The sequence below is a fragment of the Heliconius melpomene genome, chromosome 4 (genome assembly GCF_056956725.1).
Source record: "Heliconius melpomene rosina isolate 202511_hmr_F chromosome 4, ASM5695672v1, whole genome shotgun sequence".
In the NCBI taxonomy this organism is placed as follows: Eukaryota; Metazoa; Arthropoda; class Insecta; order Lepidoptera; family Nymphalidae; genus Heliconius; species Heliconius melpomene.
Window position 1 is genome coordinate 4,790,807 of NC_140392.1, and position 20,286 is coordinate 4,811,092.

A 20,286-nucleotide genomic window follows, 5' to 3' on the forward strand; every position below is an offset into this window, starting at 1 on the left:
CCGCGCGTAAAAACCAGGTACATCTATATATAACTTAACAATATTGATATTATTTGCCTTGTACAAGATGTAAGAAAAGTTACTAATAGGGTAAATTTTTGTTTATCAAGACAATTTGATTTATCAGTATCAATTGCAATTATATAAAATATAAAAATACAAAGAAACACAATCTTGCATCTAAGAATAAAAATGGATCATTAAAATGCAATTAAACTAATAAATATCACATATTGACTGACATACAAAAAACTAGAGCAAAATGGACACGGATAGTAGGGAAATTAGGTCAGATTTTTAACAAGTGGAATATAATGTTAAAACAATCTGTTTCCCCATTTTCCGTCCAATTTCGTAGATATTACGTGTTGAGTAGCGGAACTCAACACTGCACATGAATTATTTATTTTGCTCCAACTGTCGAGGTCAGATCCGCAACCATCGTTCACAATTGACCTCAAACTAATTAATTATTAATTAATTAATTATTACAAATATATCAATTAATAGATAAAAGTATGTAAACAAAGGTCAGATTCCTAAGTATAATATATTTATGTTTATCCGAGAAGTTATACTAATATACTAGTAGTTAGAATATAGGACAGTTGTGACGCAACACTGCAAACGGCAGGTTGTCGGTTCGATTGCCAATCGAGGTAAATAAATATTAATTTTTTTTTTATTTCTGACTCTGGTATCGAGACAGAATTCGGTGGAAAATAGGAAACGGAAGTATCTTAAAGGAATTGATGTCTCAATGGGAACGGAGTGTCTTAACACTAAGTTCCCAGGTTCCCTTTGCCAACTCTGCTATGTACACGACTGCAGGTACGGGAGTAAAGCAAAAAATAAGGTAAAAACAAAAGTTAGAAGAAAAATCTTTAAATAAAATCAGGTAAACCAGAACATATTGACGAAGCAAATGAATTACAGTAGGTCGATTCTACCTAGCATTCGATCAATTTATTAGCTGCTATAAAGGAAATAATAATACAACCAAATATTAACTTCTAGAAAAAGTTTAAAATTATAAATTAATTCTAAAAAAATATTTTTAAATATATTAAAAAAAAAAACAATTTCAAGTTAACTTTACAAGTTGAGTTGAGAGAATTTACATTTTTTATACCTCAAAGGAATTGTAGAGGAAGATTTGAAAAAATCTCAAAATTTACATTTAAAGTCTTTAATAGTTCCTAATTAAAAATAACGAAATCAGGAATGTATATATTCTAAAAACATTCATAAGTAGTCTTTAGGTGACACACAAAGATCAATTGAGTTGTTAATAGCTTCCAAGAAAGCTCGTGTGCATGTCTCACATAACCGTGTCATTGATGAGAACTCTTGTAAAAATGGAAAATTTTAGCGTGGAAAATTTTTAAATTTTAGCAATTTAAGATCTTAACTGAATGTAGATCACTATTTCCATAGAAATAAAATAATGAAAATGTATAAATCTATACGGTATCTATAAAAAATTTTAAGATTTTTCTTAAAAGTTACTAAAATATAAAAATGAAGAATTGATAGTTTAAAAAGTTGTTCACTTAGCTTTTCATAGTATGTAAGTAGCTTTACTAAACCAAGACCAAATAAACATATGTACATACACATTTCCATATACGCTACATTTCTATATGACAACTTAATTTTTTTGCTTCAAGGTACTACACATAACCCTAGGTTTTAAAATGAATACTTCATGGATTAATTAAAAAAAATTGTATTAAAAAAAAAAGGAAGAAAAAAAAAGACAATTTACTACGTACTTTTTAAATATCGTAACTCCCATTGTACCAGAACCCCAGAACACAACACTGTCGAATCTTCAATAGGAACAACTGACCAAAAACCGTGTTTGCTCCAGGTTATATGCATCCATACAAAATTGAAATCCCGATTTGAAAAACAACTAGAAAGCTAAACAAAAATGTATCTTACTACTATAAAAATAAGAGAAAACGACGATCGTCCACAGTCCAATAAATAAAACATGTACGAAGGTGGCTTCTACGCAAGAAATTGCATTTTAATATGACATAGATAGAAACACTGTTATACAAATCAACTGTAACTGGAATTGATCTTTTCCATAACAGTAAATCTGTCTTCCTTATTTTTTTCACGCGATGCCTTATGCATGAGTGTAAAAAATATTTAGAGCCCCATCGTTTGTCATAGAATATTTTAGCATGAGTAACAGTATATTTTTGTTATTTATATATTATTAAGAGTTAATAAATAATAAGTATTCTTTAGTATATAAAAATAATTAAATATATGATAAAATATCAATTTTGATAGCAAATCTGGCCATTTAATCACTTTCAGCAGATAAAAAAATATTGGGTACTGTATATACATGCGTTTGTGTACTACCTTCCTTATACATTAAATTTTAATATATTTATAATATAATTAAAAAAATAAAAAAAAAACATTATAAATTTAATTGAAAACTAACAAAAAATTCAAAATGAACAAAACTTTCAATATCTTACCCTTGATTCGCTACATTGGTAACGCTGCCTTCACCGCTCGACTCGTCCGAATACTCAAAAGAAGCATTATCCACCATTGTTCTTGTGTTCACATTATCCAAATACGAATAAATATCACTTATAATGACTTCACTAGTTTCACTAGTTTCACCATGTGCTTCTCTTTAAATCTAGTTCTGCAGGACGACAATATTCGTAGAGGGAATTCACCATCCCTGGACATTGTACCACGTGAGGATACTCTATTGAGCAATAGAGAAGACTAAGCATTGATGACAATTGAATTGAGCATGAATGAATGAGAATTAATAATACCTACTCTACTAACAACGTACACGAGCGACTGCCCCCCCATTTGAACCATCTATCTATCATAAACGATAACGATTAATTAGGTAATATTTAAAATATTCAATTATATAAGAACATGATCTAACCTTACAACACTTGTTTAAATAGAAAATGAATTGAACGAGGCACATTTATTGAGAACATAAACTTTTTTAATGATACCGAAGTAACATTACACAGAAAACACGTCCACAGACCACTGATTTAATTTCAATTTACTCGCAATTATTCATTTTAATTGCGATCTACTAGTGAAGCGACAAAATTAGTTTAAAATCAAACTTATTTAGCTTATATTACGAATGGAAACACTAAGATCGACAGAGGTAGCGTTCTGGCCGCGCTCGAGAGCACAACTGTTGATAGAGCGTCTATGTATAGCGTATATTGATTCGATCGAATACACTGTAATTTATCGTCACAAGCGATAAGATAGCAATGGCCTAACCCAACCATAGCGAAATTAAACGCTTATAAACCTTCCGTAAATAACAAAAACTTGAATTACGCATTAGAAGTCCACGACAGATATGACCTTTCCGGAAACAGGTTCAATGAACTACCAACGCCTGAGCGGCTTGAGGCCGGACCACGCGATAGCAAAGACACTGCCAACTTAAATTTAATTGACATCGAAACGAAGAAGAGAGCGGAAGAGTGGGAAACATCGTACGATTGGGGACGTAGATCACCTGTAACGACATTCACCTTCGAGCAGTTATCGCTTGACAACGGTACAACGCGACTGTTAGAGTCGACTGCATGTCGGTCTCTATACAAAATGCTCGTAACGAAGTAAACGTATCGTTTATAAACAAAGCGTATAGTGTATAATCGGAGGAAACAATAGATATGACAATCAGCTAACAATACTGCGATGATGATATTTAAATTTCTACTATAACTTGTCTTTAAATTTGCATAAATTTTTAACTCAAGGTCGTTTGACTAAAAATAATAAGAAATACAAAAATACGTCATTAAAATTAGACATGCATATACCTATTATGCATTTCATATTAAAAATACAGTCGAATTGATAACCTCCTTTTTTGAAGTCGGTTAAAAAACATCAAATTTTAATATAATTTAAGGATGGTTGAAATATACTATATAGAACCCAAATAAAAACACTGTATTTGTATTAGTAGAATATTGTATTATCAGCAAAACTTATCACACAGGTGTTCAACACCATTTATCTATCAATCTACAGATGGTCATGTACCACTCAGGAAACGTCAGAATTCAACTTCCAAGGAAAATATTTAAAAGATAATGGTGGTTACGCAAGATATAAACCCCATAGAATTCGTTATGGGTTCTCGGTTTTTTACAGTAACATTTAAATATTATTCTTGTTGGTATGTTTATGCTGTCGTTACCTAAACGTGGATGGAGGGCGAGCCGGGAACATCAACATTATCTGTGTTGATTGAACAAATGGGAACAGCCTTAGAAGAAAAATACGTATAGAAGTGGCATATTACATAAAGTCGTAGTTTTTAAGCCATCTCCATATTTGACGTGTAGGACTGAGAAACTAGTGAAGAATCACTCCATTTATTAGTAAGCAGAATTGTGCGTTAAATGGTCTCTCTCCTAAAATGTACCTAACCAAACCAATAAAAACGTCGTTGTCGTCGATGTCATAAAGTATTGATTAAAATTAAATTATATCAGCTTCACGCTGTATCCCGCACACAGCAGGTTAGGCAGAGGGAACCTAGGTTAAGACACTCCGTTCCCCACTTTCTGCCGAATCACAACCAGCCGGTTGCCACACTTTTTGCCCCTGCGCCACAAGTGGTCTTTTAGAAAATAGTAAGCAATTTTTTTTAAATGACATAATATAACCTTATGTTATGGCAAATCAAATATAACACCATCAGAGATTAAACATGCTTAATAACATTTCTATATCGCCCGCTATACCAACAAGGAACTCACACCCATAGAACTCCACGTGACATGCACCTATTCAGTTACACACTAATTAAAGTTAATTTAACATACGAAACTGAAATAAACGTTGTTTCAGACATTAATATTGATATAGTACTAAAATAAGTGCATTTTCCTAAAATAAGCTATAAGAGTTTCTCATCTTTCTGTCACATTAATTAAATTGTTATCCTTTCCTTTCAAATACATCATTAACTCTGTGACGAGCAGGAAATACAATTTTGGCATATATAGGAACATATTTAAAACGCGCGGAGCGCGTGGCCAAGTTTTTTTACGAACAGAACTGGCGAGCAGCACCGTGTGTTATTTTACACGAACCATTTGAAGCCACTTTTTACCTATTCGTAACTCAAAAACTATTCCACCTAAACCTATCATATTTGGCTCAAATATTTAGACCCCCTACTTGTATACGTGCATTAAATTTCATAAACACAGCTCAAACAGTTATTTAGATAATGACGTCCAAAAATTGTAAATTTTTAGGGGGGTGACTGACCTATAGACCTTAATGTTAACCAAGTTCCAGATGACCTGGAATGGTGAAATTTAGCATCCGGTTAAGTAATTGGGTGTATGTAAAGGAAAAAATCCGAAACTAGTATTTTTTTAACATTTTCTTATAATTTTTCAATAAATAGATTCAATTAGGAACATTTACTTATAGTGTAGCGCCTGGCATAATATAAGAGCAATGCATTATTTATATGTTGTTGCTTTTATTTATGTCACACGTTAGTAAATATTTTATTTGTTTTGTATACTAACTTCACTATTACTTACGTAAGCCATCTACAACAACATGATGCTTTCAAGTATATTTTAAGATAAGATATGTCTCCATTTGTAGCTGAAAATGACTCTAATTTATGTCCTGAGAAAGCCTGTCATCATGTGGACTTCAAGGGCTTCACGTAAAAATATAAAAATATAATAAATGGATTAACATCCTTCATTATTATTTATTCCTAGCGGACGCGCGCAGCTTCGCTTGCGTATTTAGGGGTGAATTCTAATAACCCATGAAACATGTGTTCAATGAAATATTTTTAAGAGTCTAAACTTAAAAAGTTTATTAAAATCGGTGGCAGTTTAAAGATTTTTCCATACAAACTTTCAACCCCTTATTTGCACCCTTAGCGGGAGAATTCTAGAAAGCTATGAAACACGTATTCAATTAAATACTTTTAAAAATCTAAATTTCAAATTTTATAAAAATCGGTGCCGATTTAAAAAAAAATCCATACAAACTTTCAACCCCTATTTCATCCCTTTAGAGTAAAAATTTTTCAAAATCCCTTCTTAGTGGATGTCCAGATTACGAAAGTAAACGTCTGTCCAAACTTTACGTTTCTACCATCAGCGGTTACGGCTGTGAGTGCGTCTTACCTCAGTCAGCGAGGACAAGTCCTTTTATATATGTAAATAATAAATGATTAACATCCTTCATTATTATTTATTATAATTTAAACATATGTTTTAGTACTTATTATACTAAGAGTATTTGCATAGTCGATTAACGTATTTGATATTAAATTATTATTACAATATTTAAGTACTAAGTCCTATATAAGATCCTATAAGGGTTCTGTTTTAATGCTTTCGAGGTACAGAACCCTAAGACAGAAAAAAAATACACTAAAAAATAAATATAAAAAATATATATATATTGATAGAAATATATATAAAATTTAATAATAATATACGATAGTATATTATCTGTAAGGCCAGTCGTGGCACCGGGGCACAAAGTGTGTCTGTAAAACGGACTGGTTGTGAGTTCGATTCCCACTCGAGGAATTGAAATATTTATTTAAAATTATATTTCCACCAAGGCAAAGCGCGGCGTAGAGTTCCGCCACTCAACACGCAATGCCTCTAGAATTCGATGGAAAGTGGAGTTACTGAGTGTCTTAACACTAGATTCTCTCTGTCTACTCTGCTGTGTGCGGGATACAGCGTGAAGCTGGTTTGATTTTTAATTTGATATATGCAGCCTACCAGCTATCTTAACAGAAGTAATTATAAAGTAATTATTAACAGTAAAAATTTAAGTAATTGTTAATAAAAAAAATAAGAGAAAAAAAGAGAAAATTAAAAATTACTTAAACAAAATAATAAAAAGTAAATAAATCCGCTTTACGATGCATCCCACACATAGCGGGGTAGACAGAGGGAATCTAGTGTTAAGACACTCAGTTCCCCTCTTTCCATCGAACTCTGGAGGCATTGCGTGTTGAGTTATTCCAACAAAATAATAAAATTAGAAAAAAATAATTATTATTATTTCAGATTTCTAAACGCAGCATACATTACTTACTTTCTAATCTGACAACTGTCATTTAATCAACAAAATAAAAACTATAGTCGAGATTCATAGATAAATATAATAAATTTTCATATATACCTAATTAAATATCGTCTTAAGAGTAATAAAACATAATATTATTGACCATAATAAAAAAGTAAATACCTAATTATATTAGATATATTTTATTGTACGAAGGCGCTCATATTTTAATGGTTTTTTTGGCCTGGGTTTCATGATTTTACTGGTTTTAGGAACACTTGTGAAAACGGCAGAGAACGAAGTCGACCTTGGGATCATATCAATTCAGATTGGTACCGTCAGCACTTAATAAACTTATTGTTTATATTTTTTCCAAGACATGTTGAACAATGAGTCGTTCAATAGAATTGCTTGTGGTTGAAACAAGAACTTACACCGAATTGTTCCAATGCCTCCCGATGGGAGCTGTCTCTTCCATGCTATTGCATATTCTTTGTTTGAGCGTATTGATATACAACAAACTAATAAATTGCGCGAGACTATAGTAGAGTACGTATGGCGTAACTGGAATGATTTAAGTATCTACACTAGCGCTCGAAACGGGAATCCTTACTCTTCTAAAGAAGACATGCTTTGCTTAACTACGTACGGAGCTACTTCCGAAATAAAGGCTGCAGTAGATTTGTACAATATTAAGATAGAAGTGTATTATCACAATGGTGTCCTACTTGGTTTATTCGGCGAAGAGAAATGTCCTATGAAGCGCTTACTCTAAACTATGTTTTAAAAAGAGCAACTCTTGAGTTTCTTGCCGTAGTAGCTTCCTATAGGAAAAGTACTTGTAATCTTCCTACTTATAATTTCTGAACAAAAAGTAATGATATCCCATCAAAAACATAAATGTAAAATGAAAGCCAAGTTTTGTAATAAAACGTATCGTTTCAGCGATAAAAGAAGTGAGATGTAAATGTATGCCAAGTTCAATGGTCAGTCCTGAAATTTATTTTTAACAATATAAAATATTTTATAACAACTGAAAATGCCCATTCTTCTTACAACTTGGAGACTTTATTTATGTGTAATATCTGACTTGGCTAGTTTTCAAATTAATTTACATCGATATAAATGAATGTATTCAAATTCTATTCTACTCAGATTCTACTGTAAATTCTTATGAAAACTAGCCAAGTCAGATATTACACATAAATAAAGTCTCCAAGTTGCAAGAAGAATGGGCATTTTCAGTTGTTATAAAATATTTTATATTGTTAAAAATAAATTTCAGGACTGACCATTGAACTTGGCATACATTTACATCTCACTTCTTTTATCGCTGAAAGGATACGTTTTATTACAAAACTTGGCTTTCATTTTACATTTATGTTTTTGATGGGATTACTAATTACTACTGAAAGCCTTAAACTGACAAAGAAAACTAATAGAAATAGCATATATTTGAACAACTAGAGATATTTAACAACTATACGCATATATTTGAACAACTAGAGATATTTAACGATATAAAAATCAAGATTCATTCGGTGTGCTGACATGGGTTGTGTTGCTCATACTCGCCACGCTTGGCAAGGGCGTGTTGACGAGCGGATGGGTCCGAAGAGCTGAGGATCGAGTGTGGTGGCGAGAATTGGGGAAGGCCTGTGTCCAGCAGTGGACAAAAGATGGCTGTTGATGATGATGATGATGATAATACAAGTGATATATTGGAAAACTTGTTAAAGGTCAATTACATAGATGCATGTATTTACTAATGACCAAAAAAATATATACATAGGTATATTCTAAATGAACCCTAAACGACATTGTATAAAATTATTGCCCATGCTGTCATTATTTTATCATTACTAAATTTTTTACATATATATATTCTAAAAATATTACCCGACAACAAAAAAAAGTATTTAAAATTCGTTTAAAAATAACTTAAAAATAAATAAATAATACTAATAATTTAAATATAATATAATAGCAGCAGTGGCCGTTACGAGTTGGAAGTAGTTAATTTTATATATCGGAAGCGAAACTGTAACGGAAATCCTGACAGATTAATATTTATATATATATATTTATTATATTTGAGAAAAAAATGACTGAAATCTCTTCGAAGCTTTACAGATATTTTATTCATAAATAAGATAATGAGAATAAAATAAGATAATATTACCTATACTTAATTAAATTTTTAAATCTTTGTGAATAAATGCCGATACAATTGTTTATCAAGAAGCCGTTGTTATTTATTCATCCGTCTGTCAAAGTATAAATTGAACGTACAGTACCAAATTATTACATTTAATTAAAATAATATTTATATTTAATTGAATTGAATTCTTGATATAAAGCGTTACGAGCGTGCCAGTTGAGCATAATTCTTTTCCCCAATGTCACGGTGTATGGAAATTTATATTTATAATATTATTTCTTAGCATTGGTTTGTTAATGACCTAATGTGAAGAGATATAGGGTGATGAGTGACGAAACTAAACGCCGCGCTTGGTAAAAACGAAAGAAAGAGATTCTGTAGATTTATTGGAATAAATCTATATAACGAGGTATTGTAATACCATCACGCGGTTTATCTCCGTCATAGTTACACATATGAATCTCAATTAACATTACCAATTGATGTATATTTTCTCTTTTCACACTAGCAAAATACATCTATACTTATAATAAAATCGTAGAAGGGTCGGTGTCTGTACTTGGAAGATATTTAAAAAAAATGTTATTGGGAACCTTTATTAACCTAACCCAAAACAGAACCCAAAACAATTTCTTTTTTAATTTTTGTCTGTTTGTTATCGCTAATTTCAGAATCGACTTAACCGATTTAGATGCGGTTTTCACTATTGGATTATGGCAAGCTTCCGAAAACATATATGGTTTATTTTATTTTAGTTTTACTGAATTAACTGAATCTTTAGGTTTCAATTTCTTTATTAATATTTCTATTTCGAGCGGACGTAACCCCGCACGGGCCCACTAGTATAAATAATAATTTTCCATTAAGTATAGCATTACGGAATTAACTAAAGAGGTATTATATCTTTTATAAAATAAACAATTATGATTGTAACAACAAGCGGCCGATCTGACGTCAATTGATAGTACATACGGGTGGTAAATATTATAATTTATCGCAACATATTCGCGCACGCAAAATTAAACACTGTGTCGTACATAATAGACATTATAATTAATTGACAATAGATGTAAATAATTCTTGACACATGATGGATTGTTACCGAACATTTCTGTAGAGGGTTATATTACCAGAAACAATCAATTTATAAGTGTATAAAATATATATCTACGTATATATTTTTAAGCATAGGTATTAGAATTTTAGAATTATTTTAAATGCAGAAAGATATTTAGATATAACTAAAACCTTATAAAGTGCAAATATTGTGGGATTTCCTCAGCTTAGGTTAAATTTGGGGAACCTTTCAAATATTCAATCTACATAACACATATTTGAAAAAAAAATGTTTTATATGTACTTAAGTGTAAAAAAATCTATAATTAATAAAATATATGTACGTATATGTAGGATGTAAACATAATAATTTCATTTTAATTGATATGTTAAAAATAACAGATTTACCTGTATTCGTAATAATGCTATAAACAAGAATTTTCAAGGCTAAGAGAATACAATTACATACGATTTGACTGTATCGTTGTGCAGTTATAACAATTCCGATCATAGTGTTTCCTTAGGGATTCAAATCCCAAATAAGCATTTTTTCAAAAGCAGGGTATAACCGGATTGGCAAGAAACATCCCTGAGACATTTTCACATGAGGAATATAAATAAAAAAATATGAACTATGATAGCGTTTTATTATAACAAAAATATCTACAAAATAATAGGAAGAAATAAATGTGCCGAAGTCTTTTCTATAATTGTCTACATACGGTCTAAAATAACTATTAAAAAACATTTAGTTTTTAAGCCTAACCATTGAGTAGACCTTCAATATCCAAAGAGTTTAGAAAAGTGAATATTGAGTAATTTATTAGAACCCCTTCAATTTAAGTAGAATGTAATATAACATTTATATATATAAAATCGAAAGGTCACTCACTCATCACGAAATCTCAGAAACTATAAGTGCTAGGAATCTCAAATTTTGCATAGGAGTCATTCATAGGACGTAGGTGCTCGCTAAGACGGGAATTTGCAATATTCGACTTCTAAGGGGTTGTTTTTGGGGTTGAAAGATTGTATGAAACTTCGTTACTACAAATGCTAGGAGTTTCAAATTTTGCATGGACGTCACTTATAGGACGTAGGTACTCATGGAGACAGAAATTAATAATAACGTAGTTCACGCAGGCGAAGCCGCGGACGGGCCGCTAGTTACTCAATATTTCCCACTAGCCGCCTTAACCTAATAATACTGGAAAGGCGCCAAGGTATCGTAAAAAACCCATATTTTACGAAAGTTAGTACGCATTACGTAATGTGTTTTACCTTCTAAGATGAAACATAATTTTGACAGTGACACACGCATCACGCGTTTACAGCACAATTGACTGTAATTTATTTGATTACCTAGATTTCTAGATAAACACGTTTAAGTAAGACAAACTGTAACTCATTTTGAGCAATTTTGATAGCACTTTAACGCGAGGAAAATTAAACATTTTTGGCTATTTTGGAACAAACGCGAAAAACTAATAAAAAATCCATGTATATCGGTATATAAAATAAACACAATTTCAATTTCAATAATATAAAAACATGTGCTAAATTTCAGCAAAATTACAACTCAATGAAGCTCTCTGGAGGTATCAGTTAAGGAGAAATTTCATTGAGCCTTACTTTTAGCTTCGCGCTTCACGCTCTATCCCGCACACAGCAGGGTAGGCTGGAGACATATTGAGTAGCGGTACTCAACGCCACATTTGCCCGGATTATTAAGCATAACAGGTAAATATATATACATTAAGATAATTTGAGTTATTAAGAACAAGTAATTCTATATATAAAATAAATTAAATAAAAGCTTTTAAATAAAAAAGTAAAAAAAAAATTTTAAGTTAAACGGTTTTATATTGCAGATAAATGTACTAAAAAATAAAAAATAATTTCATGGAAATTATGATTACTAAAATAAAATCGTGGGGACACTTTCTACTTACCACTAGGTGGGTGAAGTCTCATGCCATGTCTTTCGATTGTAGATATTGGACGTGCCCCACGATTTTATTTTAGTAATTATAATTTCCATGAAATTATTTTTTATTTTTTAGTACATTTATCTGCAATATAAAACCGTTTAACTTAAAATTTTTTTTTTACTTTTTTATTTTTAAGTTTTTAGTTTTTATTTCTCCTACTATTCAATTCGTTGAGTGCCTCATTATTGTAAGGTTAATGGAGAATGTTACAATCGACCCCCCAGAGGTCCAATAGAGGAGCAAGGCTATGTACAACAAGATGTGCCTGAATCTTGAGGGGAAAACGCTAACGACATATCATTTTTATCCACCTAGTGCCATACAGTTCTCGGCGCGCTTTTACCTTTTACCTTGGGTGGTGTACCCCTAGCGACGTCTCATTTTTAGGCACCCTATAGCCACACAGTCCTCGACAGGATACCAGATCTTGACTTAGGTGGGAGATTCATATTGTAATTGTGTATAGTATACTGTATTATACTTACCAAGCCCTTTATTTTGATACCCATATTGATGGGATTGAAAACTACATTATCCGCCATTTTGTAGCAGTGGCCATCTTTGATTTTGATTTTGTATAGTGCCCTGAATTCTACTTGACAAGCCCTTTCATTTGATACCCATATTGATGGGATCGAAAAAAACTAACTTGTCCGCCATCTTGTAGCGGCGGCCATCTTGGATTTTGATTTTGTGTAGTCCACTGAATTCTACTTGACAAGCCCTTTCATTTGATACCCGTATTGATAGGATTGAAAAAAACTAACTTGTCCGCCATCTTGTAGTGTTGGCCATCTTGGATTTTGATTTTGTATAGTCCACTGAATTCTAATTGACAAGCCCTTTCATTTGATACCCATATTGATGGGATTGAAAAAAACTAAGTTGTCCGCCATCTTGTAGCGGCGGCCATCTTGGATATGGATAATTGTATTGTCACCAGAATCAAAGGCGTATACCAAATTTCAGATCAATCGGTTAACGGGAAGAGGGTTAAATTTCAATTACTAAATTTGACCCAAACAAACAAATAAACAAACGGGGTGAGCTAAATAAAACCGTTTAAAAATAACGTCTGTTAATACATGATAGATTGACAAATAGATATAGGTGAAGCTTCAAATCATAAATTCTATATTAAAAAAAAAAGAGTGAACTCACTTATCATGTTTCGATCTCGAGTGCGGTTCGAGCTGCAGCGGGGTGGCGGGGGCGGAGCGCGGCGCCCCGCACCCGCCACCCGGCGCACCCGACGCGAAGTTCCCGGTTGACCTGGAACAGATTATAATAAATTAGTACTGTACCACTTAATTATACAAATATAATATATTAATTATAGAAAAACATATATAATATCATATTATACACCAGTAAAACCGTATTCATTTTAATAATGTTCCATAATTACAACGTTTATTTATTGAATTTTTTTCAAGAATAATTAAAATCACTAAGCCTTAAGTAAATAAATAACCCAAACCTAAAATATGTGCACGTTTGAGCATCGCTGAGTGGTCCTAGACCTTAGTTTCAGAGCAAATATTTTAAATTTTGTAAAATAAAAAAATATAAAATATATAAGGAGAAAACGGATGTAGACCGACTGTTTCTTATCAGTTCTTATGAGTTTTAAAAAACAGCGAAGTACGGCAGACAGGAGAAATGCATCACTGTGTCCCAAAAAATAAACTCAATCATGATACTTAAAAAAATATTTATATAAAAAATATGTAAAACAATAACAAACGCAAAGTTATTACTACATCTAAATATTTAAATAGCTAACGTAATTTACATAACATATTTAAATAAACAAAATGTAAATTTCAGTTAAAATAATACCAACGAACTGGTGCAACGGACGAACGATATTAATTTAGATCCAAGTTAAATAAAATATACACTATTCGAGTAAACATAAAGCAACGGGTTTAGAATAAATAACATGAGAACATATTTCATTTGAAAAATTAATCTTTATATATTTTAATGAAAAAAAAGTTTATTTATATGTCAATCCCAATAAAATTATAACTATTTTAATATAAATTTCTGAATTTAAATTTTATTTTAGAGTACACAATCAATAATGTAAATAGGTATCCTATTTACAAGAAGCCAGTCGTGGCGCAGGGGTTGTGCCCCTGTGACTGTAAACGCAACAGGTTTTGGGTTCGATTCCACTCGAGGAAATGAAATATTTTAATTTTTTGTTCTGGTGTCGAGGCAAAGCACGACGTTGTATTCCTCCACTAAACACGCAATCTACAAATCTAAACAATATGCTCCCTCTGCCTATCCTGCTACATGCGGGATACAGCGTGAAACGGGAAAAAAATATAAAATTATGTATATGAGGACGTATATAAACAGAGGTCTCAAATTCTACCTGGTACAGTCAGGCCATAAATTGAAGTCGGCGATCACTTGAGCTAATTAAACCTCATTTGAGGTCAATTTAAAACATTTAACTCACTGATGACACATAACAAGGTCGTAGGTACTAATTTTTATGAATATTATGTTTGTGGAATACAAAAAAAAATACAGTCGAATTGATAACCTCCTTTTTTTTGAAGTCGGTTAAAAAGAAATTTCGTTTTTACGTTTTTTTCAAGCTTTTCGCTTTACCTCGCAAACGGCATAGCAAAATGTATGGAAAGAATTAAGTGTCAAGACGGAGTCTTTCTTCACTCTCCGCTCATTCCCCAGACAGGGGATCGAACTCACAAACATCTCGTTTACAGTTAGAAATTGTCCCTAACAAAATATAATAATAAATTAATAATTATTGTTATAATAAGGAGGCCAGTTGTGGCACAGGCGTTTAGTAACGAGCGCAGCGTTTAGTTCCGCAATTCAACATGCAATGCTTCCAAAACCGGCGGAAAGTGGGGATCGGAAGTGTCTTAATGGTAATGGAGTGACTTAACGTGAAGCAAAAAATATGTGAGCTGCTATACATATATTGCATAGATTCCAATTATATCTATGTTTTGTTTGGAAACATTTCCAATATTACGAGAACGTTCAGTAAACAAGAAAGTGTGTCCTTCAAGTTTCAAGGATAACTAGCATTCGCTCGTAAATCGTGAGACGATTCCAGAAAAACATATTGTTGGAAGGAGTTTCTGAGAAAAATCATTAAATTTTAGTTGCGAATCATGTAAACATATTGAAAAATATGAAGCATTAATCTATTTTATAGATAGGTAAACACTTGCCGCTATATAACTATAAACAATCGACCGACGCAGTAGTTCAATGAGGACTGTTGAGTAAGTAGGTCGGCAGTTCGACGACCGTTTGTGAAAAATATTGTAAGTATTACTAATGCTAGTTCATCGCAATCATATTATTGAGATATCATTTTCATGGAATATTATTTATATCTTAGGTTTCTTAATTCAGTAAAGAATAAAGGAATAATTTAAATTATTTTTAAAATGTATAGCAAATACAGATTCGAGCTGATATCTACTCATATTTTTGAGGGTATTCATTAATATAACAAAAGCAATTATTTTTTAAAACTTTGTCGATTCATCTCTTTGTCTGTACATTTGTTCACGCTTATTTCAGTAGCGGCTTAGCCAATTTGGATTCAGTTTTTACTATTATATTTTGGCAAAATTTCCCTTAACATTTAATTTAAAAAGCTATACATAATAAGTGTGTGTAAGTTATTCAATTGGCTGAAACTTTGGCAATCAATGAAAATAAATAATTGTTCTTGCGGACAAAGCCGCGGGTCGTTAGTGCATAATATATTCCAATATCACAATATTGTTTTCTATATACAATTTATAAGACATCTACAAGTGATTACGTTAAAACGTTAAATTTAGTCTAATTTTATAAAGAAAACTGTTATTTTCTTCACCAAACTTTTTCCAACCAGCACAACCCAATAATGTGGTATAATACCAACACCATAATATATTGATAACTGATTTCTAATCTGGATAGTACCACGAAGTTTATAGTCTAAACATACTACGTCCAACCATACGCATTCACTACATTGTTTACACACGCACCCCTGTATTTTGTTAGCCTACTGCTCATATACGAAAGTATAATGCGAAAACACGTCGAGGTCATGTATATTATAAAAATAAATTAATTTCTATAGGAAAGTTGGTGTTTTAACTGAGGGTTTTGACTGCTTTTTGCGGGATAAAACGTGAAGCTGCCTTTTTTTAATTAGTTTAAATCAGCTTGACACTGTATACCACACACAGCAGGACAACAGAAACCTAGTGTTAAAACACTCTGTTCCCCACTATTTATTTAGTTATTTTTTTATTTATATCAAAAAGACACTGATCAGTAGATAATTAATTAGATTGATATTATTACAAAAAGTATTCTTACCTCAAATGAACTTAAAAGTCAAATGGTTTTAACTTGTTATGTTAAACTATCACATTTGTTTTAAAACATTCGCTTCGTATACTAAAAGACTCAAATTAACGATATACGAGAATGTTTACAAAACTTTGAAATTTTAAATGTTGACCGACGCTATGTCAGTCAAGTAAGTTATTTAGAACAGTCCACAATGAGGTCCGTAGGTATTACCATCGGAATATTTCTCAAGTTCCTTCTGGTCGAGAATGTAGGTATGTTTGTTTGTGAACACGCGATTTGGAGGTGAAACTGTTTTCTTACTATTTTCGTCCACAGAGAATGCTACCGATTTACTACGAGACAGAAGCACCTGTCACAGATCAAGATCAAGATACGCCGGCTGCGGGCAACGTCAAAGACGTGGACTATTCTAATGAAAAAGCAATGCCAAAATCATTTGATTACGGCGACAGTGGAGAATATAATACTAAAAGAAAAGGAGATGAGGAAAAAGTTGAAAAGGTACCTAATATTTTTAATATAATGTCACGCTTAGAAAAATAGAATTTCCCGATTTTTCCAAGTAGAATTTGAACTTAGGAATTCACTACCAAAAATTAAAAATGTGTATGGATATATATTAGGACTGAGATCGTACCTGTTACTACTATTTTGCAAACATATAAATTTTATAAATTTAAACTCTATACTATATTTTTAATTTTATTATTAATTAATTAATTAATTAACTTAATTTAATACATGAATGTTTCAGCAATGTGCGATTGTAGTGTTATCAAACATTCAAAACCCGTCTATGCAGTCGTTACTGCGAAAGTACAGATACGACAAAAATGGTAAGATAAAAATAAAATATACATTTACATTTAAAAACCTCACAGTTTATATTTCAATATAAATTTGTTACAAGAATAAGAATTTAATTTAACGAAATTATTGTAATTACTAAAAATAGATGTAATTTTCAGGAATTCTGATACCAAGCAGCGTGAAATATTACATAAAATTGCCTAAAGGATTGAAGTCATCATCCGTTCTAGTACCACTAAATGACAAGGCCTTTTCTCCTTTAGGTGGTTTCGTCAGGTAAGATTAGATTTTGACCCCCTCCAAAGACTGTATATTAGCGAAAACCGCACTAAAATCAGTGGCGTAATTTAAACGCTCTACGCATACATTAGTGAGAAGCGACTTTGTTTATATTATGTGCCCCAAAAAGATATCTGTTTTTATTCTTCGGTAGGTAGAACCACCAAATTCTTAAAGCTTTCGATAAGAAAATATATCATAATATATTTTTTTACTTTCTCGCTAATCCCGTACATAGCAGGGTGAGCAGAGGGAACCTAATATTAAGACAGACCGTTCCCACTAATACATTGACCACATTCCGCCGAATTCTGGAAGCATTGCATGTTGAATGCCGTAACTCAACACCGCGCATTCAAATATTATTATTAGCCATTTTTTTTTGTTGACAGATATTACAAAGAAGTGCCTCCAATACCACACGCCTGGTAATTTATTTTAATTATCAGCAATTAAATATGATAAATAATGGTATGATATTATATTATAATTAGTACTATAATTTACTTAAATACAATGTTCTTATTACGTGATATTTTTTTTAATTTCTTATAATTAAAGAGAATTCTTATTTATTGTACAATTGTACCTACTGTAATTTTGGAAATCAACCAAATAATATTTAAAAAAAAATATCTAATTTTATGTTACACTTTTTATTATTAACACTTATTTAAATTAAAACATATTTTTAATTGTATAATATAATAATAATATTTCAAATTTAAGATATTTTTTTACTATTTCTAACTTTTAATCGTAAAATAATATGAGGCCAGTAAATATTTAATATTTTCATTACTTCGATCTGGAATCGAAGCAAAGCGCGGCGTTAAACTCTGCCACTCTGCACAAAATGCCTCCAAAATTCGGAATGAAAATAGAGAACGGAGTGTCTTAACACTAGGTACCCTCTGCCTACCCTACAGTGTACAGAGAAACACCATGAAACTCAAAAAACGTTGACAAAAAGAAACATATGGCAGACGATTTTGTCAAGTACCTATATATGGCAAGGAACATGAAGTGGGAAGCCAAACATAAACAACACCTGATTGAATATACTCTGACAATAACATGTGTCACCCCAACCTCGCGAAGAGGCAGTGGTTACACAAGCATTAACTTTTAATGAGAATGTTTTTCGAAGCCTACGGAAACGACGGTTAAGGATAGGTATACCTACAATTTTTTGATGAAAAAAAAAAACTTTATTTTAATCTAAGTAATGCCTTATTTCGAAAAAATATTTTTATTTAAGTGAAAACTCCTTTAGGTAAAACTTGACTAATAAGTATATTTTTTGCCTTTTTGCCTGCGTATAGGAAATAGTTATTTCCATATAGAATAATTCTTTAAGGATTGTTATTGGACGTGACACATTCTAAAGGCCTGGTAACTTTAACCGTAGGTACAGTTAATTACCTCCGAACTTCTTCTTCCTTTCCTTCCGGGCTATCCAAGACAAAAAGAATTTTTAAAATCGAACCAGTACTTCTTGAGATCGCGTTCAACCATACCAAACAACCCCTCCCCTATTTAATATTCATATAGAAGTATAGATAAAATCAGCTTCACGCACACAGCAGGGTAGGCAGAGGGAACCTAGTATTAAAACCTAGTAATAAGGCCTTGCGAATTGAGTGGCAGAACTCAACACCGCGATTTACCTCGACACCAGAGCAAAGAACTGGAAATATAAACGTAAATAAATATTTAATAGAAGTATAGATATCTATATTAGACAGACATGTAGCTAAAGCAATAGAAGAAATTAACGAAAAAATATAAATCATTGATATAATATCAAACTAAACCAATAAGATTTACCTTGACCTAAATAATTGCAAAGGAATACAACAGCTGTTATTCGTTCGTGGGTTTATTAAGAACCATCACATGGTGATTCTCATGGAACTGCGTCAATCAAATGAATTACGGGGTGGATGGGAAATTCAAAGGTATATTGTTTACCATCGGGTATATAAGTATGGTAAAATCATAAAAGCCAGCCTATAAACGCGACGGGTTATGGGTTCAATTTCCACTAGAAGAAATGAAATGTTAAATATCATCATTTCTTCGCTTTGGTGTCTAGGTAAACGCCTCAATGTCTCCAGAATCTTAACACTAGATTCCCTCGGTCTACCCTGCTGTGCGGGATACAACGTGAACGTAAAGCTAAAAAATAATAGCAAGAAAGGAAAAACGAAAAAAAGGTGGCCAAAATTAGTTTAGCGTCCATAATGGATGATATAGATAGAATCGTGCTGAGATAAATTTATCTAAAGCGTATCTACGTTTATTATTGTGTTCGACGACAGCAAAGGAGATAAATGTTCTACCTACTAGCCGTTCAAGGAAAATAACCAACGATTACGAAATCCTTTAACGCACGAGACGCCGCCATTGTTCGCCTTGTTATTATTATGTATATAAATATAAATAATGGTATTATTCTTTATTACTATGTGTAATATGGAAAAGCGGAAATGTAAT

At 31.8% G+C, this 20,286-nt stretch overlaps 2 protein-coding genes across 4 annotated transcripts in view; one reads left to right on the forward strand and one right to left on the reverse strand.

Moving 5' to 3' along the window:
• LOC146539510 (uncharacterized) overlaps positions 1–20,286 on the reverse strand; it is a 58,205-nt gene that overhangs the window by 10,922 nt on the left and 26,997 nt on the right. For both annotated transcript variants that reach the window (XM_085208423.1, XM_085208424.1), the window contains one exon: positions 13,486–13,596. In XM_085208423.1, coding sequence (XP_085064549.1) covers positions 13,486–13,596 — 111 coding nt within the window. The remainder of the gene's footprint in view (positions 1–13,485; positions 13,597–20,286) is intronic.
• On the forward strand, positions 15,497–18,320 carry LOC146539511 (uncharacterized). 2 transcript variants are annotated; one of them, XM_085184892.1, is made up of 5 exons: positions 15,497–15,644; positions 17,014–17,199; positions 17,453–17,534; positions 17,667–17,784; positions 18,180–18,320. In XM_085184892.1, the coding sequence occupies exons 2-5, from the start codon at positions 17,017–17,019 to the stop codon at positions 18,217–18,219; spliced, it is 423 nt and encodes a 140-aa protein (XP_085041018.1). In that variant the 5' UTR covers positions 15,497–15,644; positions 17,014–17,016; the 3' UTR covers positions 18,220–18,320. The 2 variants fall into 2 exon arrangements, with proteins under 2 accessions (XP_085041018.1, XP_085041019.1); XM_085184893.1 differs by lacking the exon at positions 15,497–15,644 and adding an exon at positions 16,796–16,945.